The following is a 26,899-nucleotide window of genomic DNA, read 5'->3' as shown; positions in this document are numbered from 1 at the left end:
AAGCGAACCTCGGCGTTTACACGTTTCGCTGGGAAAACAACGCAGACCCCGATCGCCCTCTACCGAAATCGAAAGCCGAGCGCAAGTGCGTGGACTGGAATTTATTGGAGAGGTGGGCTTGGTCAAGGAAAGTAGAGCTTCGACCTACGTTACTGAGGGAGACCGGTGAAGCCGAAGTTATCCACATGTGATGCGATAGGTTTATGGAACAAGTTGTGAGGTTAGTGGGAGTGTCGGGGTTTGAAAGGGTCTTACCAGCCAGGGTTTGATACTACACCAATAGTATCATGTACATATCGTAGTGCTGAAGTAAGCATGAAAATTGAATGTCTTTGTGCACTTCTCCCTTCGGGATCGTTCACTCTCGCTGTCACCCATAACACAATGAAGTTTTTGGTGTTCCTCTGGCTCATTCCATGTAAGCTCCTCAACAATACCCCAAGATATATGTCGGCTAAATACAAGCTTCGGGGGACGGACCTCTATATACTCACGTGACATTCAATGAGAGCCCCTACTTTGTATAATCGATTGCGCTGACATTATACAACCGCAAAATATCTGCCGTCTGTTTGCAGGGAATTGACACGGAGGCCCTGTAGGGGCGGGAAGACATCTCCGCTCTATCCAAGGCTGTGGAGATGTTCTTCCGGAATTTTCTAAACAGGGGGTTTTACTCTAGAGCATGTTTGTAGAAGCATCTATTGGCGCTATTATGGCGATCCAAACTGGAGGGCGTTATTGATTGCTCGAAAGCTAGTAGCGATATCGTGGGACAACCTGTACATGTAGATATGGTTTATACTACATCAAAGAACCATTCATATAAGATAAAAGGAACGCCATGTGCCCGATGAAGACACCTAGAGCCGGAGCATAAATCAGCCCGGACGCAAGGCATCTTTGGGTAAAAAGTATACATACACTAGCCCAATTGTCTTAGAAGGCCAAAACCTTTCTTACCGCAGTCACTCCCAACCGATGAGAATAACTCATAGCTTTCAGCCCGGCATCTGACGACACAGATGTTGCCTATCCGGGTCAACGCCAAGTATTGGAAGCCTCCATGATGTCGTTGCAGCCAATGAATATATTCCTCAGCGTTGGGGCCAAGGTGGTTCGCACGGCATTGCGGTGGTAGCACGACATGGCTGGCGTAGAGTTTGTGAAACACTCAAAAAGGGCTGTGGTGGGAAGGAAATGAGGATTTTTCTCTCAGTCAGGGTGGTATCCCTGTCGGACTGTCGGCTCCGGTCTCGTCGTTTTGAACACGACTGGACGCTCCTTTATTAAACGCGTATGATTCGAGCATGAGCGGCCGCCCCCCACCATCTACAGCTCAGCGCCCAGATGCCACTGCATCGCATATCTAATGAACGTATGTTGAGCCTTGTGTCTGGGCACGTTAGTGCCAATGTTGGGGGTTGAGTATGGCGCGCAGGGCCCGGCTGATTTCTAGAACCGGAACGTGTCCCAGTTGTAGAAGAATTGGCAGAACGCTGAACAAAAGAGGTCTGGATGCTCCTTTCTAGGGTTGCAAGTCTGCGAAGAACCTCGCGATGGAGCCCTTCGTGCGAACGCTCGCTCTGGCAACGGGAGGTCGGTCGAGTTAGAGGTCTTCACCGCGTCGACGAATCGGAAGGCTAACCGGCAGTAGGTGCCGCAAGCGCGAACAGCACGTCACTTTCGATCGCAGGAAATACAACATGGGGCATTGCAACTCCTCATATGAGCAGCGACCTTCCCATTAACAGCATATCGGTATCGCCATCGCGATCCGATGTCCCTCCTGTCACTTCTCCCGATCCCACGATCACAGGCACCGCAAATTTATTCGCTTTTTCCACCTCGAACCTTAGCACGACGAGCAACCCATACTTCAACGGCACAGGTAAGCCAACTACGAGTGCTCGCGCTTAGCAATGCTGATGAACTCAGACCTGAACAATGCGACGCAATGCTGGCCAGCATATTGGTCGTACAGCTCGATGACATGGTCGTGGTCGCGAGCTCATGCGATAATCGTCACCAAAACCGTCACGTACACGTCGACCATCGAGTCTAGTGTACCTGAACCTTCTCCAAATAGCACTTATTCTGTTCTTTGCGATGGATTACCTCGCTTTGACTCGGAGGATGAGGCCGCCAACGCGACTGTACTTCTGCCGACTCCCATCTTAACTGTTGGATCATTTTTAACAGTGGACTATACCTGGCCAACTGGGGAAAACTTCCCACCTGCTCCATCATGCTCCATTCGTAATGCTGATGAATGCTCTGCTGCATGGTCCTTGTTCGGGTCCTCCCTCGCCAGCAGTAATGACGCATGGACTACAAGCAATATCCTTACGGTTTCATTAGCCTCACCACCAACCTCCATTATGATCAACGATAAAGTGACGCCACTCACAGCTCCACCAGGGGCTTATCCGACGTTGACCGTTCATGGAGAAGAGTACGGTGCCGAACAGGGTATTTACACCATATCCGGCGGAGTTAATCTCTATGGAGAAATAACTCTTACTCCGGGAGGCCGACAAGTCTTGACATGGAATCAGGACCAGGTCGAAAGACCCTTCGGACCTGATGTTGGAAACTGCTCTCAACCTGAAGGAAAGACTATCCAAAGTCAATGCGCAACAGCACAATGCACCGTAGGAGCCAATAGCGTCGAACTTCTCTACTTCCCCCCACCTTCCACTAGCCGAGATCTGTGTGCAAATACTAGCCCAGGGTTCAATAGCTACTCTGTACCGATATTCTCTTATCCGCATGCTTCCACAATAATCAATTCAACCACGTATTGGTACGACAAAGCTTACGTTCGATACGACAAAGTTTCGGCCTACAAATGGTGCGAACTCGACAATCAACTCGCTCGGCATTTAGTCAGCGTGGGTGGAACTTACTCCGGGCGCCTAGTTGAGATTTCATCCAGTGATGTATCTTCAATCTGCGATTGGAGATTCAATCCTACACGACCATATGGCTTAGTTATTGGCGCCACTGCGAAACCCTTCAATTTTGAAGATCTGGTCGGTGAAATACCGGCTTCTGCATATCAATGCATACCGCGATGCCAAAGTGGATGCACGGATATAATCACGTCCTATTACTTTCCTGGGTTGGCTGTCCCTCCACAAGTGCGCGCCCAGGATCCGGAGTGGGCGAGCTGCGTTCCACAATTCGATGGCGTTCCAGATCCCCCCATTGCGCTCGCATCCGTGCCCAACTTCCTTACCAGTAGTACGCCTTCTGAACCTCGCCCATCCGATCCCCCTACGCCAGGTCAAACACTGACCACGGGAGCGAGTCCTACCGCAATCCCTATCACGCAACCTCCAAGCACCATTAGGTTTACCTCTACAATTTCGCTACCTACATCAAGACCGGCTCCCAATGATCCAGGTGTTCCAGCCGATCCTAATCCGAATGATCCAAATGATCCTGGGCCAGGTATCTCTCGTCCGAACGATCCTTCACCAAAAAATCCAAGTTCGAACGATGCGCTCCCGACTAATGCCGATCCAGTGATTGAGACACCATCACCACCACAAGACCCATCTAATTGGCCTCAGCCAATCATCAATTCGCCGGCAGGCCCTACACCAATAGCCACTATTGGCAACAGCATCATCAACACAGATCCATCTCAAGCAGGGACTATTGTCATCATAGACCCCAACACACCTAGTGGCGCACAAACTCTCACAGCCGGAAGCGATCCCATTGTCATTTCTGGAATCACAATATCTGTGAACCCCACAAGCGGTGCGATTATCGTCAGTGGAGACTCGACGCTACAGCCAGTCGGTATCGTCAACGGTAAACCCGTCTTCACCGACCCTGGGCAACCCGGTGTCATTATTGTGGGAGACCCAGACTTGGGCCAGCCCTTGCAAACACTTAGTGTGACTGATCCTACATTAACCATCGATGGGGAAACACTCACGCTCTCCCCTACTGCAGTCGTGCAATCATCATTTACTGTTGCCGGGATGTCTATTGTCGTGCTCGCTGATGGCACGGTCGTGATCAACAACGCGCATACCATCCAACCAGGCGATCCCGAGATCTTTGTAAATGGCCATAAAGTAGTTGTAGATTCAGACGGTGTGGTTTGGGTAGATGATCAGCGAGTTCAATTGTCTCCTACATCAGATGACCACTCTGATAGCACGACAGCATCACGGAATACGTTGATAGCTCCCAGTCTTGCGGATTCAACCGACTCAGAGACCAACAGTGGGCCAAGTTCGGCCACGGAGGAAGCGCCCCAGAACTCCTCCATAGCGCCAAAAGAAGCAATGCTGCCGCATCTGTGGAATTTAATGGGTCTTGCGGTATTGATGATGTTGGTAGTTTAGATATAACATAAGTCAGAGGAAACTCTGTACTTCTAAGGCAAAAGTCCGATTGTTTACTTTCATTGTGGATGGTGTGAAGCGGTCCCGGTGGAACAGAAGACGGTATGGTAAGAGCGTGCATGGTGGGAAAAATTTAGGTTATGTGGGAACTCTAACTACCTGTGTCGTACTTGACACCATGCGGAGCATGTGCGATCATTGCATGAGCGGCTTGATCTGAGCGGAGTGTCAATGAGAACGGAATCCTTGCCGATGACGACGTTGGACGATTGAACACCGGTGCTGTCATCCATTTTTGTGTAAGCTGCATGCTGGAATCAAATCGTGATCAAGGACAAAAATAGGAGCGAAAGATAGCCGTGATGAAGCATAGATTTCTGTGACAGCTGGATGAAAACATGGCCAATAGGTACCGCGACATCGTCACCCAGGGCCGAAACGCAGCTTCGTGAGTTGCGACGTCGAAGAGGTCTACCGAACAGGGCACGTGCCCGAGATCTGGGGGATTTTGCAACAAGGACAGCGTGGTTAGATTCTGATTGGGCAGTCGTGCATTCAAACGAGATATGCAATAGTGGATGGTCGATCGTTCAACAGGTCTCAAATGTGAGGGTGCGGGGGTCCGCATCTTACCTCACGGGCAAGCTCCATCGGCAAATGAGTAACAATCACTGAGAAGAACCTTATGCAGGTTGGACCAGCCATTAGGACATTCAAAATATTCTAAATGCTGAACCATGTACAAATTGTCACTGCAACGATCTTTGAGAGGAAGTAAGAAGCCTCGAAAAGCCTCAAAGGACACGCCAGCAGGACCTTGCCAAAGTATGAAACAAGATCTTAAAACCACAATGCACTTCCTATGAATTACGCTTTGTTTAGGGTTATGATCGGCAGCTCCAAGTGCCACGAAAGCCTAGCACAGTAGTCTTATGTCTAAATTCAACAAGCACGCAGCAACGTTCGCTTTTCTTCTACAAAAAGAACTCGTCTCCTTTCCTTCGCTTCTGCGTGTCAATTACTCCTCTGACCCACATCGTCATGCGGCTGAAAATCGACGAGGCTGCCTCCAGGCCCTCGCATAGCTCACCCGCCTTTCCTAATCGAGTCTGACACTTGCCCCTTACAGCGACCTATCTTTGCCAACACCATTGGCCCAAGCTGAATAAATTCACTTGTTCTAACCATCGAATCGCAGACAAATATCCGTGATAAACTACATCACGCCCTCGCGTGCCCCGAATGCGCTACTGCTCGCGAAACTCTCCACGTGCTGGGCACCGTGAGTTCGCTGCAATCGTTCTGCGCGCACCGCGCGGGAGAAGGCTTGAGCTGGCGTGCGGTGCGAGTGACGACGGCTGCAACCCCGTCGCCAAAGGGACTGTGTGGAGCGGAATGGTCAAGATACGCCCATCGTGTGAATTCGTAGGCCTGCGGCGTTGGAGGCGCTGCTGAGATAGAATTTTCTGTATTTGCGTTCGTAAGATGTGCTGATGAGTGATGGGGCTTGGTGTAGACTCGGTCAGCGATCGCGCAATCAGCTTTTAAAACGACATATCCGTCCTTCTGATGCGAGGAAGAGCTACAGTCAGACACCTAGCTCGGACAACAGCATACACTGCCGACCAGCTCGTTTCAAATACAAAGCGGTCCTATCTGCGTTCAATCATCGACTACAGTCCTTGTCAGCATGAAGCTTTTCACCTATGAAGCATGGGGAGTACCTCAATCCGGTTTCGATTCCTCCTATTCATTCGTTCGCTCGCACTTCCTCTCGCCAGTCGTCCTAGGCTGTATTCGCGCTATACTCTGCATCTACAGCTTCACCACAATCACCACATGCTATGCTTGGCTTGCCAGTAAGACAGCGACCATCAGCCTCAAGGACGTCAACATCGACTCATACACCGTCCACCAGAGCGACACCGCCATCGGTCAGTCGTTCAGCTTCTTCACATACCTCACCTTCTGGTCTCTCGTATGTAAAACTGTACAAATTTCATGCACGACACACGCTGATATCGTATATCAAATCATAGGGCTTCTACTTCCTCGTCTCCAGCATACACACGTTTATGTACGCCTTCTGCGGATGCACATGGCTCCACAGCTGGCCTCGACCACTGCAGCTCCTGCATAGTCTTTACTATTCCACTGTGACTAGCTTTCCGTTCTTAGTCACCATCGTGTTCTGGGGCACGATGAACTCGGGCTGGCCCACCGGGAGGTTCGAACAATGGATCAACATCAGCGTTCACGGGTTGAACAGCGTCTTTGCCTTTGTCGAGATCATCCTAACAGCTACCGAGCCGCAACCATGGAACCATCTCTCTATTGTCCTGCTAGTTCTGTCCGGGTACCTTGGTCTTGCGTATCTCACGCGTGAGACGCAAGGGTTTTATGTGTATGAGTGGATGAATCCCGCACACGGGAATTGGAGTATAGTCCTGCATATTCTGGGTTATGCTGGGGGCATGGTTGCTTTGTTCGTGTTGTCGAGGTATGCGATCGTGGGGAGGAATATGATTGCTAGGAAGACGGGGGTCTCGAGAGAGGATGAGCACGGAGAGAAGGGGATCAAGCTTGATGATGCGTCGGATACTGGGTCGAGTGAAGTCAGCAGCGTGGGACGGTCAGAAAGAAAGCGCGCGCCGCATGATTCTGTGGTATAGTTGAAATGTGTTGAGAATCAATGATCGTCTTCCTATACTATGATTCTGCGGACGTCGGCTGGGGCTCACAAACAAATGGTAATAAGTGAGAGTAATGATCTTGAGTCTCCCTGGCCATTTTCTCTGCGTCTTTGCTGGCATCACATCGACTCAAACCTTAGTTCCTGAATGGGAATTCACTCTCCCATGTTCCAAGCGCCCATAGTAGCTCTTGCCTTTCATCATGTTCGATACGAGATTTGACTGCCTTTTTGGCGAGCGACTTTGCTCTCTGAGACAAATCACATTGTCCACGTGTGCTTGTAAGGTTGTGAGTCTATATCTGTTCCCAGCATGTCATGGAAAGAGCAGATCCCACGAGAACTCAAACTTCGCAAGCCCACTTACATCACGACCTCGCGTTCACAATGTTCCACCCTCAACTGGAACTTCAACCACCTGATCGAGCCCCTCGTACTTCGGGATATCCAGGTCATACTTCTCCGCCACCGCTGGGCTCAAGAATCTCCCGCCCAAGAAATGCCGTCCCTTAAACCACTTCACCAGCGGCTTCGGCGCAGTCAAGCTGATCAACGCCTCGGGCATAAATCCCTTTCCCGGTCCCTCACTTGGCGGTCCGTCTTCAATGTTCCAGCTACTAGGCGAGTCCACCGCCAGCACCGGGAGCTTCGTGTCTCTCAATGCCTCGATCACCTTAGGGAACGGCTCACGCACCTCGCCCGAGAAAGAGAAGCCAAATATAGCATCGACAATGTGATCAGTAGACTTAAGAGCGGAAGGAAAGTCGTCCGTGAAGGGAACCTTGAGGTCTTCAAGCTGCGTCTTGAGGCGCTGGTAGAGGTCGCTTTTAGATTGCTTGGGGTAGTAGATGGTCGGCTGGTACCCGTAGTGGAATAGGTGGCGGGCTGCGACAAGGCCGTCGCCTCCGTTATTGCCGGGCCCGCAGGCAACTAGTATTCTCTTGCCTTTGTTGAGAGGCTGGAGTTTGAAGACTGCGTTGGTGTTAGTACAGGTGTATGCTTAACAATCAAAAATGGCTTGAAAGTTGTCAAACAGCAACAGCACGTGAAACATACCAGCTTGTGAGACGGAAATTCCGGCGAGTTCCATGAGTTGATCAATTGAAAATGCACCCGTCGACATGAGCTCCTGGTCGAGTGCCGCAGCGCTCTTTGCTGAGAGTGTCTGGATAGATTAGAATAGGTTTCCATCTATCTTGTGGTCCTGAGAAAACGTACCCTAAGAGCCATGTTTGTAGATAAAACCGCGTTCCGCAATCACGTCTGCGATGTTGTAGGTTTGTAGAGTATGTCGGAAGTTCAAGTGAAGAGGTGAGGTGATGCAATTACATCACCGCATCGCCAACGCCCCAAGAAGGTCGTCGCAGCCATAACCTCACAAAGCGAGTCACTGAAACCTTACAAGTGCCCTCAAGACGCATAGGATTATTCCGATCACTCTTCCTAAACAGAATTACAATCAATACTATTCAGCGTGGTCAAACATGGGATGGACCAATCACGTGCCTTCGACGACCGAGACCGGCTTTTCTTCGGCCCAAAAAGTTACCCTCCGCTTCAACCTCAGCCTCCACGCGAGGACCTCGCCCATCAGCCATCCACAGCCCACAATGGTCCTTCGCATACGGCTCGCCCGCTTCGGCAAGAAGCACTCGCCTTTCTACAACATTGTTGTCGCTCACGCCCGGTACGCCCATCCCAGCGTTCCCAATGCCCCCCCCCCCAAATGCAATGCATCGCATCTCTCTCCATTTAGTCTCCAATGGCACATGCACAAGTCGCAGTCCACCGATTACCTATGCGCTTTCTCTGCCTGATCCAAAGTTGTATCCAACGCTGATAGTATGGGAATTAGAACAGCGCGCAACTCCCGCCCCCTCGAAGTCCTCGGGACGTACGACCCTACCCCAAAAGCGCCCCGACCAGGTGACACCCACGGCCGGCCGTGGAAAGACATCAAACTCGACGTTTCGCGCGCACGGTACTGGGTAGGCGTGGGCGCGCAGCCGAGCGATACGGCGTGGCGGCTGCTGAGCATGGTGGGAATCCTGGAGCCGCAGTTTAGGGTGGGCCAGATCCAGGGGAAGGTTGTGAAGGCGGAGACGGCGGCGAAGAGTTTAATTACTCCTACGACGGGCGCTGGGCAGGAGAAGGTGGAGGCGTAGGGGACGAAAGATGGTACAATCAGCGAATCGCCGAATTGGTCAGCGGATGGAGAAGGAGGGCTCGTTTTAAGAGGAGGATGTGAATACGATCTCTGATTAGAGGATGTTCGACACCATGCTGGAATTCCCACCGCATCGGACAGAGACGCATCGGCAGTGGAAGCTCGCAAATGCGATGTACATTTACTGTATTGCATATACCAGGCGTTCAAGCTCAAGACCAAGAGACAGAAAGGAAGATTGCAGATATTCAATCGTAGATGCGATATGTAGCATAGTGTACATTCCAAATGTACAAACAGGTTAATCTAGCTTTCTTTCTTCTGAGGCCGTAGAGATGCGATGCCGGGCCATGTACCAGATTCCCCTCTAAGCCGATTACGACCCAACGCCTTGAAATGCCGCTGCAAGTACCCAAACAGAAAACATGGCCATCAGCCTGTTCGCTCAGTGCGCAGCCACCAGAAAGGTATTCGTCACCAAGCAGGTCACCATCACACACGCGCCGTAAATAGCGAGCGCAAGACTCAACTGCCTCAGCAGGCCCCTTCTCCAATTCCTACTCCTGTGCGCATCGCTCATTACGTATCCCTCCGCATCCGCGCTGTCGAACTGATCCTCGTCATCTTCATCCTTAACCAATTTCTGATGGTGCGCCGAGTCCGGATCCGAGATCTTGTAGTAGAATAATCCGGGGAGGATGAATGAGATAGTGGTAGACCCAGTAGACCCAACGTACGCAAGGACCTTTTCGAGCGAGGAGACGGTCATGGCGGTGATGAAGGAGAGGATGATGAGCACCGTGGAGATGATTGCGAAGCGGAGGTCGCCCATCTCCTTGGGCTTGCCCCCGTGGCGTGGGGTAGGGGCACCCGCGATCAGGTTGTGTCTGCTGGGGCTGTCTTCACCTTGGGCTCGGCGGCGCGGGCGCCATTTGAGGCATGCGTCAATGCTGGCGCGGCAAGGGTGAATCTGGAGCGGGTAGGAGAACATGACCAGGATTACAATGGCGAGACGGCCGATGGTTGAGGCTGCGGCGGCGGGGTACATGTTTACGATGTTGCCTGTGATGTTGTCGCCATAGGAGAGGTAGCCCGTGATGCCGGTCAAGATGTACAGGGCGCAGGCGGAACCGATGGAGGCAAAAATCACGGATGTGGTGCGGAAATGAGAGTTGTTTGAGATTTCGTTCAGGATGGAGAACATCTTTCAGGATCAGTATAGATATTCAAATGTCTCTCTCTCAAGAAAGAAACTTACATTCTGATGGCAAGTATATGCAAATACTATTACGGGGAAGGCAGCGAGTGCAGAGACAGGACCAGACCACTGGAACACTCTAACGCGTCCACGTTCAGCCAGTGTATCGCCCTTGATGTAGTGTGCGACCACCAGAATTACGAGATATGCAATTGAGAAAAGAGCAATAACGCTCGTATATTTGAGCGAATCCAGGCGCCGAAGAAACGAAAGTGGGATAACGATGAGCCTGTATACGTTAGCCCAAATAAGATGAACGCTTGAAGATATACCCACATGAACACGGTTATCCAGAACTGCCTGTCTACCAAGAATGATATCTCCCCAGCCTGGGGCGAAAATCCCTCGACTACTCTGGGCATCAGGTCCCCGATAATAATGAGGTAGCTCACAGCCACGCCGAAACATTTTACTGCAATCGCAGCGTCAAAGAGAATAGACAGGTTCGGGTATGTGAGCTGTGAAAGAGCTGCGAACGAGACATTGCCGCGGTCTATGTATCGTGCGCATCGCGTCTGGAGATAAAGGCCAAAGCCAGCGGTCAAGCCAGCCCACGCAATAACGAAGATTCCCAGGAATATGCCCATTTTCGAGAGCGCCGAGGGCATCGCAAGCAAGCCAGCGCCGAGGACTGCCGTTCGTTAGACTCCCATGGTCACGCGCTGGTGAAGCTGGACCTACTGGTATTGACCAAGTTGATGACGCTCGATATCCACGTTGCCTGGCCGTGATGTCCCGTTAAAGTCTTTCCCCTTCCGCGCCTGCGCCAGTCAGCAAAACCTTCCCATCCCATCTGAAAGTATATCTCACCTCCGCCCTCGTAGAGAGCCAGTGCTTGAAGACATGGGGTCCGTATCGTTCGGCTGCTCAGGACCGATGGCCGAATATGAAGCCATGCTGCCCAGGAAGCCTGCGTCTACTCAGTCGCGCAATCATGCGGTAGCAGCGCGTATCGGTGCAGGTCGGATGAGCAGCGTGCTCTTGGGTCGGCTCTTCGGTGTCGCGGAGTTGTGAATTGAATTAAAGGAACGCCGAGCAGGCACGAGCGCTGCGGAGATGCGCTCGTGCTCACTGACGTTGGGGCGCCATGGACCCCGCCAAGGAACGAGCTGCGCCAGTGCTCACCGCGGTTATCCGCCAGGAACGCGTCCAGTAAACATCGAATAAACATTTCCCCGGACACACTAGGACGCCATGGACGAGTATGAGGAGGCGGTTCTGTTCACATTTGCGCTGCTGGAGTCGCGCCTGACCCGATTGGAGTACATCTTGGGCAACAAGAGGGAGGGCGAGGAGAAACCTAAGACAGTGCCTGAGCGCATACACAAAATCGAGAAGTCGTTGCAGGAGCTGTCGGCCAAAACGACCCTGCTCAGCGATGCGCAAGAGCTAGGTACGTATTTGCTGTTATGAAGGAGAAAATTTGGGCTAACAGCTGGCAGTGAGCAAGCACAAGGACGTCCTGAAGCTAGAACAAGAGACGGAAGATGCAGGTCTCGACACCGAGGAAAAAGCCGTCGTAGTCGTCGAGCGCGCGCCTCAATTCGCTACTACCGCATCGCAGCTCAAGGCATTGGATGACCAGCAAATACCTTCAACTGACGGCTTTACCAAGCTCGCGAAGCTCCTGCCTCGCATCGCCGAAGCTGAGGACCGCCACCTGCAACAGGCGCTGCAGATATCACTGCTTAGGAAGAAAAATGGTCTACTCGTGCAGCGTGTGAAGCAGGTACAGTTCCTCGGCGCTGCTCGCTGCTGGACAGAGTGGCAAGGCCGGCTGCAGAACGTCCAGAAGAATGTTGCGCGCATTGAGTTCAAGAAGCGTCAGGAAGAGGAGGATGAGCTATGAGGTGGAAATGAGGTGGATGTTTCTGCTACGTTTGACAGGAGACACATGTCACAAACCTCGTGGCAAAGGAGCAGGTCCCGCGAATCCAGTCTACTTCGATGATGGGAAGGGAAGGGCGGATATGCTTTGTTCCGCCATCACAATGCAGTAAGGACGTCGCGTTGGACGTGCTGCGGGATGCTGACAGATGGCAGCCGTTTCACGCCAGCCAGGCTTGCGGTCTGCTCAAGAGAAGAGCAGCGTGGCATTAGATTGAGGCCTAACGCCTTGCGTACCGTGCGACAGCTTGGCTCTGATGCTCGCAGAGTCTGGGTCTACTCTCGCCTTCTCAAGACTTCTATGAACGATGTTGCTCAAAGGGGCTGTTGTTCAGGACCTCTACGAAGTGGACTGCGGCTTTTTGGGAAATGGGGGTTTGGTATGAAGACAAGGAATAAGCGAAATTCGCAGGTATCAGCATCCTGACTCGATAACGAGTATTTTAATATCAGAATTTGGTTTCCTGAAGCGACTCGGTTTGTAAGAGTTACGCTGCTTTCAAGCCTTAGGGGCAGGGAAGACGCGCACCCCTGCAGCGCATCGGATGCGGAGCGCGAGCATATCCATATTACCTCATATAGAAATCCTGGAACAACTGACTGCGGGGAAGAGACGATGATATGACGACAAGGTGCCATGTTTTTGCTTGCCAGAGTCACGAGTTGCGGCGAAGGAAGCTGTCGAGTCGCAATGGTGACGGGATGGACTGCTTCACGAGCGAGCAAACGAGCAGTAAAACAAGGCACTGCTGTAGTACTCATGTTAAGCGCCGCTACATCAAGGCGTCGGTGACGATGTGTGATGTGGTGGGAAGCTCTCCGTCTCAGTCGGTGCCTGTTTCATCCTCGTCTCAGGCACAATGGCATGCTATCGCATCCCGCAGCGACGTGCATGCGGAGACACACTTCCGCAGAACTATTTCTTTCTCACGTGGGTGCAGCGTACTGCCATGCGACGACCGCTGCTCCAACGTGCAGGCGTGGACACGGCCACGCTGTAAAGGATTGGCCGTACCCCGAGTTTACAGTTCCGGGATTGACGTCCAGGCGGCCAACGTGTGTAGTGTGCAGTGTAGCAGCAGCAGTGTCACTCACATGCCGAAGCGCGCGCATTGTTGAAAGTGGTACACGCACAGCAGATCGACGTCTCGCGAGAGCAGCAAAAGTGCTTAAAGTTCGTGTAGTAGGGGTCTCCTCCGACGGTGGCTAGCGCATGGCAAGCCGCATGAGATGAGGGTCAACGTCTGCGGAGGCCAATTTAGCCAGGCACGCCGCCACTAGGAGACGCGTATGAACCAGAATGAGGCCGCAATTTGGACTGTGAAAGCGGGCGGTGGGCGCCGGCTAATGGTCCATTCCCACTTTTGACGCAGCAGCACCGATCGGGCGCATTGCTGGCGCGCGCATTTGTGGTTCCTGAAGCCGATCTGGCTTTGTTGGACGGTGATGGATCCTTGCGGGCGACGGCTGACGTGCTGCTAATCTGGGCCTGGGCGTGTCTGTCTCCTTGTGCGTCCGTGGGCCAATAATCCCGAGCGAGGAAACGTCGTTGCGGATTAGTGGGCGTGCTGAAACCGGAGCAGCCACCACTCGAGCACTTCTAACGCTCCTCGTCCGCCGACACTCACTCACGCCCAAGTAATCCATATCGTAGGCTCCATCGACACGCCGTGAGAGCGCTGCGACTGCTCCTCTGGCTCTGCGCCGCCCATAGCCGTCGACAACTCCGCTAGTGCCCCAGCACCGCCCATCGACATCGTGCGCTGCCTTATCACACCTCACACACCGCACATCGCATCCTGCAACGAACGCCCTCCGCAGCCTTACGCACCGCCGCGCTCGCGAGTCGAGTCCTGGTCTTAAGTCGGCATCCACGCTCTTTCCTCCCACCTAATCACCATACTCTATGCCCACGTACGGCTCCTACGGCTCGCCCTCGCTGAACAAGATGGAAAACGGTTACGGCCACGGCGGGCGCACCTCGTTCTCGCTCGGCCGCATCTTCGGTGACCCTTTTGCGCTGGCCACCATCTCCATTGGCTCTGTCAGTATTTACTTTCTGCGTGCGGCTGAGCACCGCCAGTAGACTAACACACGGCAGCTCGCCTGGATCATTGCCTTCGTGAGCTCCATATTATCGGCCGTCCGTCCGGACCCCAAGGAACGCGTGCCGCCGTTTGCCTGGTGGACGCTGGTGTATATGCTGTTTAGCATTGTGGGCGTTGCGGTGACAGTGGCCTCGGACTCGGAGCGGACCTACCACGTCGCGGTGAGCAGAATCACAGCTTTCAGACCCACCATGTATTCTAATTGACACAGATTGTCGGTTTCACGGCCGCTGGCATCGTCCTCTCCTCGTCTGCCGTGAATGCCCTCGTATACTCGCCCGTGGCCGCCAACGAGGCTGCCGCAGCGGGTTTCATCCTGCTCTCCATGATCGCGGTACGTCTTATTTCCAACTATAAAGAATCAAGCATACTGACTAGCCCAGATCGTATGGGTCTTCTACTACGGCTCGCAACCGCAAGCCAGCCACCGCACCTTTGTCGACTCTTACGCCCTCCACAAAGAGCACCCCGCCTCGCGCTCCTCCCGCCAAATGTCCAACAACTACGGCGCACCCCAGCAATCCTCGCTTGCCCCGAACCAGCCCCAACTCTATACCTCCGCGCAGCTCAACGGCTTCGAAACCTCCTCCCCCGTATCCGGCTACCCCGGCGGCCCTGTCGGCGCCGACGCCCGCGGCTCGTCAATCCCACGCTTCGGCGGAGGCATGGGCCAGACGCCGACCAACGACGTCGATCAGCCGCAACAAGAGCAGAGCGTCGAGTACCCCTACCGCGCGAAGGCCATCTACAGTTACGAGGCGAATCCCGACGACGCGAACGAGATTTCCTTCCAGAAGCATGACATCCTCGAAGTCTCGGACGTTAGCGGGCGGTGGTGGCAGGCGAAGAAGCCCAATGGCGAGACGGGGATTGCGCCTAGCAATTACCTCATTCTGCTGTAGAAGGCTGGTTTCCTTCAACTTTTTTCGTTTCTCTGAAAGCGTGTTGCGATGTTACGAGCCGCTTATTGTCATGACCATTTCCTTGCGTCACCGAGATTTTTGTCCTTCTGCATCCGTTGGCCATCCCTAGCTGACGTTCTGTAAGTCCTGCAAGGCCAGATGCGGGCGGGGAGAGCCGTTAAATACTATTCTGGAACCATGTACTAAGTAGGGAGGCTGTGCTTGGAGCTTGTGAAGGGGAGAAAGAAGGAAGTTCATCTGTTGGAATTGGGACTGGAGTTGGAGTTGGCACTGGAAGTCTGAAGGCCGTTTGGCCACGCCCCCGTGTTGCTGCGCGCGAGAAGCGAGATCCCTGCCTACTTGCACGATACCCGGACGGAGAAAGGATATACATAATTCTGAAGACTGAATTTGAAATGTTTTGTACTCTGATCCTGATCCCCTCTGCAGCGCATTGGGCGCTCTGTCGCTACTATCTTTTGCAATATTTGTACTGTGAAAGCAGATCCATCCGAAGCAACCATTTGCAACATATTCATGAGTCGACGCAATGCAGTACAACTAAATTCGCGTTTGGCTGCTTCAGTATACGGGACCGGAGTTGATGGTGCCGAACTTGGTACGAGGGCTGAATCTGTCTACACTTCTAGCGTGCGACGGTACGAAGCAGCAGGCCGAGAGCTTGGAACAGCATGTGAGTTAGGATCGACCAATTGGCTGCACAGGAAGCTGCATAGGCGAAAGATTGATATCGAAATCGGGCCTTCAGGTCCTGATGCCCAACGTGCCTTCCCCAGCTACTCACATCAAGGACTTGATATCTCGATATCGTCCGATAGCATCGCTGATCCATGCCAACATGCTCATGCCATGACTCGTACAGACCGAGACTATCGTGTAACATCACTTTGGTAGAAATGATAATACTACTTCATCCCAGTTCCTAGGAGGTTGCAATGGCAAGCGTACAGAAGGCGTTCCACCAACAAAGATACCTTACTAACTATTACGTACCATATCTTCGGAAGTCCATTCTTAGCGTTCTAAAGGCACATCCATCCAATATAAATACGACTCCTTTCCCTCACTTTACCGGCCACACAACCCTCCACCCTCCATCCACCTTCGCAGTCCCCGCCTCCAGTGCTCCTACTTGTGCCTGCGTACACGAACTTGCTACATTCCACAGACTACATTCCACAGTAGATGGAGGAGCAGGTAGTACAGATCGCCAGCTCCAGCTGTCCGGTTTGCCTTTCGTGATGGTGCGGGAGCCCGGATCGATTCCTGTGGCGACGTCGAGGTCGCGGATTACGCGGTTGAATATCGCTTGGACCTGTTGATGTCAATCCTATAGAGCTAAAGGGTCGGGGAGAGAGAGCAATGGGAACGTACAGTTGCGGGCTGGTACCAACTGACTGCGTGACCGGCGTCGAAGACACGCGTGAAGGAGAGCAGCGTATGTTGGCGTGTTACTGCGGTTGGGCGGGTGGATGACGGGAGTTGAAACGGGACGTAGCCGCTGGAAGTGAAGCGGCCGGTAGAAGAGGGGTAGGGCGACCAGGGCAGGGACAGTGTAAGATTTTCGGCGCCGAGCCCTATGGCTGTTCGTGAGCTTTGTTTGAGAAGGGCAAAAATTGGGGAAGAAGAGGGTATCCAGGCTTACAATTGCATCTCCAGTCTCGGTCGCCGTAGATCATGGCAACTCGTGTGTCTTGGTTTAACAAGTACATCAAGTCATCGCTACCCTTCCTCATAGGATCACCAGTACCACCATAGAAGTTATTAAAGACCGTGCTAGAGTAGAGAGTGTAGTTGAGCCCAGCTGGCACTCCCAAGCTATCCCTAGTGCTAGGCTTGTTCAAGAACGAAGCTGCATATGTTGGTGGGTTCGGATTTGCTGGATTCAAGCCAATATCGAACTGGCTGCGGGCTACTGCGGTGCTGAAGAAAGGACCGAGGAGAGATTTGTTGCAAATACCAGCCGCAGTCACACATGCTGTATTCGTGGCTTCATCCTTGCCTTCGTCTCTTGGGTCATTGGCAGCTCTCAGCTTGCGGCACTCCTGTACTTGATCGAAACATCCACCTGGTCCTTTGGAAGTGCGCACAATCGCGTCGTACTGGGCCTTGGAGTAAAGTCGGAAAGGGGTGCCGTTCGCATTGTTGTACGTGTTATTATAGGGGAGGCTTGCATAGGCTGAGCCTTGAGCTTCGATGTCGATACAGCCGTTTGTGATACCGACTGAAGGAATGAAAATGTCCTTGAATGTCGCACCTGCCTTGACAGGAAGTTTCAAATTGGTGCGAAGGATGTAGGTCGCCAAGGTCGCCACGTACATGCCGCCATACTGTTCAACGAGGTTAGGTGGACGTGTTCGAATGAAAAGCCAATAGTACCACTTACCGAGTTGCCCCATATACTAACGCTGTATTTATCGCCATAATCAACACCAAAACTACGTACGTTGGCAATGTTCAGGTTTCCGTAGCGCCTGTGATTCTTGTCGTAAGGGAACTTACTCGGCAAAGAAAACCTGCAAGAAGTACCACATACTTTTCGCAGCCATCGTCGAGGTTCTCGCCGTTGTATCCGGATTCTGGCTCGGAAACTTCCCCTTGATGTTCGTCATGTTTGACCTCGTAGCGCCCACTTCGATAGCTCCTGACCCAGCCTGCCCCCCAAACACATTGAATACCCCGTCTACAATCTCATCGTAGCTGAAGCCAACTTGATTCGGCTGATCCACATATAGCACATGGGCGTTCTGATTGAAAGAAAACGGGTTGGGGATAGCGGTGTTTCCATCTTTTTGAGCAACACAAGGACCGTTCTCGGTCAGTGCAGCGAAACTAGAAGCTTCGCCAGGACCACCGGCGAGGTACAGTGCAAGGTTTGCTCCAGCAGGATTTCGTGCGGGGAAGAACCAGAAGAATGTCGAAGTGTTGTAAGCTGCCCCAGGAACAACGATGCTATTCCAGCGGACATAGCCGCTGTAGGAGACAACGGTCGAGGTAGAGCTGCATGCAATGGTCTTGAAAGGATGAGTAAGCATACCATCATAGAAAGAGGGCGGAAGGACTCACTTCTTTGTATGAGATGATTGCTCCTGGGATGGCCTGGGAGACTTTACTGGTGAATTGGGACTGGGAGACCTGAGCGAGAAAGCCAACTAAAAAGTGCCACAGATTCATAGTGTACCCTTACAGGGTGTGTGAGCAACAGAGTTGAACATATAGAGGGTGGAGGAACAGCGGTTGGCGTCCGATCCCGCGGTCCAATGAGCTCGGACGTCTTAATTGTTCCACTATCAGACACACCAGCTCGGCGAAGTTACGGTGGGTGGTGCTTATAGCAAATTGTCAGACAGCAAGGTCACTTGAAGACCGAGACTCGGAGGCTAGTGCCTGTGCGTTGCATCTAGGACCTGCTGTGCCGCATTCTCCCCAGCATACCTGAAAGCTATGCGTTTGTAGGTAGAGGCTGAAGAAATTTAGCGATACGTTGTAGTCATCGAACAAAGAAGTTGTGGTAATTGTCAATGGGTTATGTGGTGGCATGTACAGGGGAGTTATGCACGCCCTAGCGAACTATATTGAGGCGCGTTTTGGGACGACTCCACATCAGGAATACGCGCAAAGGCATGATCGATGCATTACTATCCGAGAACTCATGAACAATGATGTTCTCTGAATGGTCAGGCATCCATGCTTCGTGGCCTAATGCCCAACGTTCCAGATGGGGGTCTGAATACACAGGGAATATGGCCGCCTGAAAGGTTCGTGGGTGTGTGCTTTGAACATGGCTGTCTAAGACATGACACGCGGGGCGATTGGCGATACCCGCGGTCAGCCTCGATAAATTAGCTGCTCTTGAGGACGTTCTGGAATGTTCGGTGCAGTCCAGGAAGTCAGCCAAACACGTGTTGTCTCTCCCTATCTACCATAGGTAGGTACGGACGCCACCTGGGCATGTATCGCGACGGCACAACATTGTGAGTACGCCAGAAGTTCAATGTCATCACATTGAACAAGAATCTATCGATCCAAGCCGTGTCAAAAGAGCCTGGCCTGGATATGACAAGGTGTGATGGAGGCAAGTCGTAAGAGAAGGAGTTGTCAGTACGTTTGTAGTTGTCCCCTGATTACGTCATCGAGATGTTCCTAAACTTGGCGCTCACGGACAGGCGACTTCTTCGACAACATATGCCTTCTGGCTTGTTTGGCCATGTTTTAGGCAAAAGCACCCGTGGAAATTAAGGTGAATCACAAGCCCATCGGACGAGCGCAAGAGCAACACGAAATTCAATCTATTCCACACGAACTGCGGATAACTTCATCGAAAAGATACAAGTTCGGGAAGCAACACCACAAAGCCGGCAACAATTCAACAACCCGCATCTAGTCATGCCTTACCTCCCCCGCCGTCCACATCTACCGAATCCTTTACCAGCCGGCGTTGCAGACGCTCTTCGCCGCCGTAATATGTTTGTTGTAAGCATCTGGGAATGCAGAGCTGATGACAGTTAGCATGCTGTCCACTTGCGCGCGATTGACTGACTTACACCTGAACTTTTTGGGCGGCCGTTCCGATTGGAAGGCTCGGCCAGTTGCTGACCCTCTTGAGAGCGTTGAAGAAGAAGTGCGCACTCAGATCCTATCGCGGTCAGCACAACGTTCCCTTTACTGGATGCTGACACCATACCGCATTCATCCTGTCTTTCGTGCTTCCCCATGAAGGTCGCTGTTGGAAAATACCGACAGAGTCATGGTCGTGACCAACGCCATCGTGAGGGTAGTTCAAGGACGCCGGATAATCGGAGTTGGCGAGGATGCGGATACCGGACTCCTGGAAAGCTGTAGTGATAGCGATGTAGCAAGCCTGCTTCTCCTGGCTGGCAGAAAAGTCGCCCTTGGCCCGAGCAATGATTGCACGCGCATTCCTGGTCTGGACAGAGTCCAGGCCTGGAAGGTTTCCTGTTCCACTTGAAGGTATGCAGCACTTAAAGTTGGCCGGGCCAGGGCAGAGCCCAGACTGAGTGGTGCCACCACACTGGGATGTCCACTTGCAACTTCCGCCGGAGGCGCACTTTGGCTTGACGCAGCACTTGATGTTGTCGGCAGTGCCTGGGCAAGCGTTTGAAATGAACGAGCCGCCCCCACTCGAGCAAGAAGAAGTAGAGATGCAGACACCAGGAGCTCCACCGGAGCCAGTGCAAGGGCCGTCTACGGATGAGCGAGGAGCGAGGGCGCTCACAAGGCCCGTGGAGAGCAAGGAGATCAAGAACACAGAGTTGAGAAGCTGCATGTTGGTGGAACGTTATCCGGAAGATATTCAAGAAGTGTGTTTGCAAGTTCAAAGGCTGGGAAGTTTGGCTGAGCTGCTGGATGACGATCGATTCATAATGGTGTTGCCGCTGACTTTATAGTCATCGTGGAGGACGATTTCGGGGCCCAGATGGAAACGCCGCATACGAAGGCATGTACTTCTCGTGATTCGTATCCAAAGCGAACCGCGGTTTACACTTCGCCGACTTTGCTGTATGTTCAAACAAAGGTGGAGCCCCTTTTGTCGTCTTGGTTGTCGTATTCTTGTGTTGAGCATCCATTGCGGAGGTCCGACGTGCCACGTGATTAAATACGAGGCTTCCGGAGATTTGGATCTCGTAATGTGGAGGCTAAAAACCACCATTCTGACCTACCAGGGGCTTGAAGCTATTCACAGCCCAACCAATGACCTCGTGAATTTGGATCTCGTTCGTACTGAGTGGAGTTCGTCGGCGACCTTAGCTAAAGCGTGCTCTTCTCGTATGGGGGGTTTCAGCCTCAATCCAGTACACCAGGGTCTAATTTAAGACCGAAGAAACCTCCTAGCACCGAAAACATCATGCGATCGACCAAAACGCAGCAGCTACAATGACGGCACGACCTGGCACTAGAGTACTTCGCATCGATGGGCGCTCTTGGAAGCCTAAGATCGCCTACTGCGTATCCTGGCCAGGTCTTTCGTACCTAGCTAAGCTAGCCTAGTTCGGTGGGTAGAAGGTGTTCAGAAAACATTTTCGAAACTCTCGCGGCAATGAATTCCCGAAAGGTGGTACACGCTGGGTGTCCGGTACGAGCTGCGAGACAATCGAAACAGCTACTAGATTGGTGGGCTTACTGTAAGAGGCATCTCCTACAGGTACTTCCCACCGAAGATCGTACGACATCTGGACGACGATTTCCGGACCCACCTCTACCGTCACCAAGCGTAGGGTTGCAACGATTGAAAATTTTGTTCAACGAACACGAAACGAGAAATCCACCTTCAGAATTGTCTGAATAACCTCAGAATGAGCCTCAACATTTGCGTTTGACAAGAAGCTAAATCTGTGGTCTTCCGGACTAAATTCTGAGCGCTCTCTGCTAGTTATGGTGCCTGCTGTACTTCCTGTCAACTCGATAATGGTGAAGTGTCCCTTGTATGTCGATCGTAGCTCAAAATTCTCAGCAAACGTCCTGTACATTGGATTAGCCTCCGAAGCTAAGGCATGGACAAAGCTTCGATTGATGATGCGGCAGAGAATTGTGTTCACGATAAAGAGGCCTAGATCACTTCCGAAAGATGACCGAAGTCTTCGACCCTCAAAACGACGGAGCTCATCTACTCGAGCGGTACCCAAATGTCCTGGTGATCAGCTATAGGCACGGGTAAGCGCTTCATTCAAGCCAGTTTTAATATACTTCAGTCTACAGTAAAAGATTATCCCTGATATGCTTCCGACTTTGAGATGTATTGCTTAAAAATCTGTTTTCAATGGAAGAAACACCCAAGAACGACACAAAGCTTCCGTCTACGCAAATACGACTTTCTGCAGCCAAGCATCCAGCAAAGGAGCGATCTGGAGATTGTTCTTCTCCATGAAACTAAAGTGCGCGTTACCATGGATCTTGACCTCGGACAAGTCGAGATAGTCAACCTGCATGCCAGCTTGTTCCATGAAAGCCAGAGTACAATAATCGTAGCATGCATGGTAGCTGGCTTCCGTTACGTACAGCAGAACAGGAAATCTCGCTAAATTAATTAAATGCCTGGCAGGGTCTTGCTGTACAATGCAATCGCTGCGATCGCTTCGAGTCGAATTAATGCGCCTAGTGGGCAACTCTGTGGCAACATCCGTGACCGGAGGGTCGTATGTCAATGGCAGAGTCGCTATTCCGTATGGCCGAGCTGGTCCAGTTCTGATGATCTGGTTCTCGAATGGGGGACCTTCGGGTTCTATGGCTATAACACCTTTCACCCTTTCTGGACGCTGGTCGCCGACGCCCCACCCGTACGGACCGGCTTGCGAGTGTGTTATCAGAATGGCGTCGCCAATCTTATCGAGCAGAGCTACAAAGGCGTTGACGTTGTTCGCGGTAGCCTTGGTGGTGTTGGTTTGCTGTTGGATCTCACCAGCAAAGAAAGCGTCAAATGTGGCGTCCCCTGGTTCACCTGCGCCTGGCCACTGGGAATGAAGACGAGCCTGCGGCCACAGGTTGAATTTTTCTCCGGATGTAAAGTAGGTCTGTACGAAGGTCACGTTACTGATGGACAAAGTACCGTCGCTAGGAACCCAAGGTGAGCGACCTCGCTGTGGCTGATCAGTCAGATAGACTGTGTACCCTAGGCTGAGGAAGTACGACGCCCAGCCTGTACGTCCATCTGGGGTGTTCAACCAGTTCTATGCCCGGTCAGCTGAACAGCGCGGGACTCGAGATTGGGGATCTTACGGCTCCTGTCTGTGATCCGCCTGCCATGAAGACGAGAGGATATTGTTGCTTTGATTGGGTCGGGGGCTCCAGTCTCTCCACATACATCTGGCCTGTCATGACTTTTCCATCCGGCTGCAACAGCTGTCAATTCGCGTTCAGTCTTGTGAAGGTCTCGCAATTGGTTGGCAAAGTTATGGCAAACATCAATTTTCCACGTGTGAAAGTCCTTTGGCGTTTCAATCATTGGGAAAGTACTCACGGCGTCAACGTAATGGCCCCCAACGTAGAAGTAGCTCCTTGAAGCTTGCACCTCACCTGGAGCGAGCGAAATTTCCGAGGACAGTTGGGATTTAAACCATTCAACGGCTTCAGCATGCTTGCCCAGTGGTCCTGCCGCCACGCTCGGCAGTGCAGCTAAGACCGTCGAGATTAGAGCGACTCGCATTATATCCGCTGGTAAACTTTTGAGCGGGCTTTGGTATTGTAAGTTTTCAGCGCTTTCCCAGGCACGAGTAACAAAAAAGGATTGTCTCGGAAGTGCGGTGTAAGACGAGCGATTGGATTCTCACACTACCAAAACTAACCAGGATGGTCACTCAGCTTTTAAGATCGAACAGGAAGGTGTTACGGAGCTGCACCAATCAACCGATCTGAAATTCTTCTGACGCACATCGCCGTCCTCATCTTCTACATGTCACTCTCCAGTATCCTAGATATGCCAAAGTCCCAAAGTTCTCGCCTAGTCAGTGGGGTCGTAGTTCGCGGCAGCCTTGACAGTCTTGCTCAGCTTGGTGTTGATGCCGACAGTGGCCCAACCAAAGATGCCATCAGAAACAGTGCTGCCGAGGAGGACATAATTGAGCACAGGGTCGCTCGTCGCAGCCTCTCCAGCAAAGATCCCGTCCTTAGCATTGGTCGTAAGACTCTGCGTGTTAGTACTGTATGGAGCCGTCTTCTCCACGCTGGTGATGAGCGACTGATCGAAGAAGAGCTGGCCAACGTGCGAGATGGTGCCGCCGGTTAGAACGGTGCCGTATGACTTGACGGTGCTTGAGGCATTCTGGTGAGCGAGGACTGTAACGGTTTGTCAGTCTTGGAAACGAATTGACGAGGCTGACGCGCTGAGATTACCGTGAATGTGCGGGGTACGCCCGGTGTAGTGACCAGGGAAGATGCCATCAAATTGAAGGACACCGTCAGTGTCACTGAACTGAATGCCGCGGAGCATGGGGTTGTCGATGTTGGTCTTGTCATTAGTGTTGCCGTTACCACCAGCATTGACACCGCCGTAGACACCCTGTATTGGTCAGAATGTGCAAGTAATCTCTACGCTGGTGGGAATACACTTACAGTGGAATTGCAGTACCACGCCTCGAGCGCTACGTTCGATACAGGCATGCACGTGTTAGTGTCGATAAGCTGAACATCAAAAGTCAAGGGAACACCCTTCTGACCGTCAGTGATGTCCTTGCGAACCAGCTCGCCAGTGACGTCTGAAAATGGGATTAGCACTTCTCCGTATCCCATGTTATATTTAAGGCTCGACTCACAGTAAGGACCCTCGGTGGTCTCTGGCTGCAAGATGCATGAGTTGTTCGATCCGAAGATATCAGCAGCGGAGCTGTCTGGGGTGACGTTCTTGGTCGACTTGTGGTCTTTGTTCAGCACATCAGTCAAGCTGCGGCGCTCAAGTCCGCGCTTTGCTTGCAAATGCTGAACCTGCTCGATGCGGCGTTTGATCATCATATGATCACGAGCCTTGATGGCATCCGCACAGTGAGAGAGCGAACGGTACTCTTTACTGCTACGGTATTCAGCTCGCTCTGCAATTTCAGCTGCAATATCATGGCCTGGATGGGCAAGCGATGGGGCAGCTGCGAGTGCCGCAATGAAGAGAGAAGTGAAGTGGACCATGTTGATTTCGTGCAAGAAAGCAATAGACTGTGATCGAATCTGGTTGACTTGAGCAGCTGCAGACTTTCCGTGCGAGCAGTTTTCAATTTATATATTCTCGTGTCCCAACTTGAGGTAGAAGTCATAGGGGCTGTTGCATAACCGTTGTCGCTGTGATAGACCCAACAGCAACGGCACCCACCGTGCCAAGCTGCGTTTCACGGTTGTTTTCATCTCCTAGATTAACAGCATCGCGAAGTTGACCGGGTCCTGTGCGGTAAGATAGATTGCACAAACAGTCCTTCCTGCCTAGGTATGCTCCGATTCCTGGAGTATCGTCCTCCGATGCGGCTGAACGACAGAGGACCCACTGCAACCCATGCACCTAGAAAACAAATTCCATGAAGTTGCGTCAGCAGTTTACAAGCGACATGATTGGATTTTCCAATCGGTTACCTTCCTTTACGGCGATGTTGACCCCGTTTATGCCCAGACTTTCCTACCTGGGGTAGCAGCTCGTTCAGCCAATGGGAGCAAAGGCGTCGTAAGCTTCGAGTTGCGCCGTCACGGATTCGACCACGCGACACGTACTGCATGCTCAGAGTACTTTAGTATGTACAGTCCCTTCTAATATCAAGTTCTTGGCCGACACATGTTCATTCCTTGGTCAACCTCGCTTGCTGAAGCTTGAGCTGCACAACATCCTCTCCCAACGTGCGAATCACTGACACTGCGCAGGATAAATTGTCCCCGACTAGATGGCCTTGGAAGCATGCTTAAGTCTCTTGATCAAGACCTCCGGCGTGTCGACTCTACTATACAACCGTCGCAAGCGATGCAGGAAACTGACTTTTGACATCGACGATTGCGGACTACGTCCTGAGACGCGCAATTCATCCGTTGCCATATTTCCGTTGCCGCGCTAATAGCGAGCGCAAATCTTCACCTTCTCAGGAAAATTTGAGCGCCCAGAGTGTGGTCTTTGGCAGCGGTGTAGCAAACCTTGGACGAGAACCCTGTAGGGCATCTGTAGAAGCTAGGACCAGAAATCAGCAGTCGTACACATGCACGTTATGAAGTACATTTCAAACCCTTCAGTGGGTGCTGTAGAAGCAACCTCGCCAGACCACCAACACTCGATGCTTTACGTCCAGACTGGGGATGTTCTGCAGTACGTCAAGTCTGGAATAGAGATTGTTCATATTGTTAGTCATTAAAGACATTGTGTATTTACTTATAAGCTTGCCCAGTCTCCAACTGACAACATGTGGGGATCAAGGCCACGGGGCCCATGTGGAACAATGCTTAATCTCTCGAGGTCAGGACCCACATACCGCTTCACCATCTGCCCGTCCGCTCTTATCATCACATGCGCTTCCGAGAAGTCGATGTACCAGCCGTGGTCCTGTTGGCGGAAGGTGTTCCGCACCAGCTGGCAGGTGCCGCCCTAGGCACTAGCCCTATATAGAGGCTCCGCCGAGCCTGACCAATTCATCACTCTTACACTCAACTTCATGTTTCCTGTACGTTTCAAGCCTACTTTCAACAGGTCCCTCATTCCAGGTGATGCCAAGGACCAAAAGTCATGGTCAACTATCGTAAACTTATCTCCAAGAATCTTCCAATCCATCACCTACAGTCCGGCCCGCACTCGAATGAACACCCCGGAAACATTCTCAGCGCAAATTACGGAAGTGAAGATTTCTTTTCTTTATATTCAGCAACTTCACGACGCATCAACTCTGCAGCATATTCGTAGACTCCCGTAGCGTCTGACAGTTCTAACCGAGGCCTGTTCTTGTGGCGAAAAGTGGCGAGGTATAGGAGATATTCATGAAATGAGGAAGGTGGAGTACGGAACACCGGTTTTTGCGTAAAGGGATAATGC

At 52.1% G+C, this 26,899-nt stretch overlaps 10 protein-coding genes across 10 annotated transcripts; 4 read left to right on the top strand and 6 right to left on the bottom strand.

Annotated features, from left to right (window-relative positions):
- Window positions 1-2,381: 2,381 nt before the first annotated feature.
- Window positions 2,382-4,367, top strand: N0V89_007280 (uncharacterized protein; the record flags this gene model as incomplete). The annotated part of the gene is made up of 1 exon (XM_056216045.1): window positions 2,382-4,367. The coding sequence occupies one exon, from the start codon at window positions 2,382-2,384 to the stop codon at window positions 4,365-4,367; it is 1,986 nt and encodes a 661-aa protein (XP_056070292.1).
- Window positions 4,368-7,441: 3,074 nt separating this feature from the next.
- On the bottom strand, window positions 7,442-8,289 carry N0V89_007279 (uncharacterized protein; the record flags this gene model as incomplete). The annotated part of the gene is made up of 3 exons (XM_056216044.1): window positions 7,442-8,031; window positions 8,116-8,224; window positions 8,278-8,289. The coding sequence occupies 3 exons, from the start codon at window positions 8,287-8,289 to the stop codon at window positions 7,442-7,444; spliced, it is 711 nt and encodes a 236-aa protein (XP_056070291.1).
- Window positions 8,290-8,669: 380 nt separating this feature from the next.
- MRPS16 (37S ribosomal protein S16, mitochondrial) lies at window positions 8,670-9,224 on the top strand (the record flags this gene model as incomplete). Its single annotated transcript, XM_056216043.1, has 2 exons — window positions 8,670-8,746; window positions 8,915-9,224. The coding sequence occupies 2 exons, from the start codon at window positions 8,670-8,672 to the stop codon at window positions 9,222-9,224; spliced, it is 387 nt and encodes a 128-aa protein (XP_056070290.1).
- Window positions 9,225-9,671: 447 nt separating this feature from the next.
- Window positions 9,672-11,380, bottom strand: N0V89_007277 (uncharacterized protein; the record flags this gene model as incomplete). Its single annotated transcript, XM_056216042.1, has 5 exons — window positions 9,672-10,430; window positions 10,485-10,713; window positions 10,761-11,115; window positions 11,166-11,245; window positions 11,295-11,380. 5 exons carry the CDS (start codon window positions 11,378-11,380, stop codon window positions 9,672-9,674), a joined length of 1,509 nt encoding a protein of 502 aa, XP_056070289.1.
- Window positions 11,381-11,678: 298 nt separating this feature from the next.
- N0V89_007276 (uncharacterized protein) lies at window positions 11,679-12,333 on the top strand (the record flags this gene model as incomplete). Its single annotated transcript, XM_056216041.1, has 2 exons — window positions 11,679-11,877; window positions 11,927-12,333. The coding sequence occupies 2 exons, from the start codon at window positions 11,679-11,681 to the stop codon at window positions 12,331-12,333; spliced, it is 606 nt and encodes a 201-aa protein (XP_056070288.1).
- A 1,944-nt stretch (window positions 12,334-14,277) lies between these two features.
- SHO1 (Transmembrane osmosensor) lies at window positions 14,278-15,381 on the top strand (the record flags this gene model as incomplete). Its single annotated transcript, XM_056216040.1, has 4 exons — window positions 14,278-14,415; window positions 14,473-14,640; window positions 14,691-14,813; window positions 14,863-15,381. 4 exons carry the CDS (start codon window positions 14,278-14,280, stop codon window positions 15,379-15,381), a joined length of 948 nt encoding a protein of 315 aa, XP_056070287.1.
- Window positions 15,382-16,465: 1,084 nt separating this feature from the next.
- Window positions 16,466-18,576, bottom strand: N0V89_007274 (uncharacterized protein; the record flags this gene model as incomplete). The annotated part of the gene is made up of 6 exons (XM_056216039.1): window positions 16,466-16,717; window positions 16,777-16,979; window positions 17,048-17,732; window positions 17,834-17,840; window positions 17,932-18,416; window positions 18,469-18,576. 6 exons carry the CDS (start codon window positions 18,574-18,576, stop codon window positions 16,466-16,468), a joined length of 1,740 nt encoding a protein of 579 aa, XP_056070286.1.
- A 1,251-nt stretch (window positions 18,577-19,827) lies between these two features.
- N0V89_007273 (uncharacterized protein) lies at window positions 19,828-20,689 on the bottom strand (the record flags this gene model as incomplete). Its single annotated transcript, XM_056216038.1, has 3 exons — window positions 19,828-19,897; window positions 19,947-20,038; window positions 20,087-20,689. The coding sequence occupies 3 exons, from the start codon at window positions 20,687-20,689 to the stop codon at window positions 19,828-19,830; spliced, it is 765 nt and encodes a 254-aa protein (XP_056070285.1).
- A 1,528-nt stretch (window positions 20,690-22,217) lies between these two features.
- On the bottom strand, window positions 22,218-23,163 carry N0V89_007272 (uncharacterized protein; the record flags this gene model as incomplete). Its single annotated transcript, XM_056216037.1, has 2 exons — window positions 22,218-23,087; window positions 23,137-23,163. The coding sequence occupies 2 exons, from the start codon at window positions 23,161-23,163 to the stop codon at window positions 22,218-22,220; spliced, it is 897 nt and encodes a 298-aa protein (XP_056070284.1).
- Window positions 23,164-23,857: 694 nt separating this feature from the next.
- Window positions 23,858-25,032, bottom strand: N0V89_007271 (uncharacterized protein; the record flags this gene model as incomplete). Its single annotated transcript, XM_056216036.1, has 4 exons — window positions 23,858-24,192; window positions 24,283-24,415; window positions 24,469-24,611; window positions 24,669-25,032. 4 exons carry the CDS (start codon window positions 25,030-25,032, stop codon window positions 23,858-23,860), a joined length of 975 nt encoding a protein of 324 aa, XP_056070283.1.
- Between the last annotated feature and the right edge of the window lie 1,867 nt (window positions 25,033-26,899).

This window comes from Didymosphaeria variabile (assembly GCF_027946475.1).
Source record: "Didymosphaeria variabile strain IMI 356815 chromosome Unknown scaffold_5, whole genome shotgun sequence".
NCBI classification, from domain to species: domain Eukaryota; kingdom Fungi; phylum Ascomycota; class Dothideomycetes; order Pleosporales; family Didymosphaeriaceae; genus Didymosphaeria; species Didymosphaeria variabile.
This window is presented reverse-complemented; position numbering and strand designations above follow the sequence as displayed.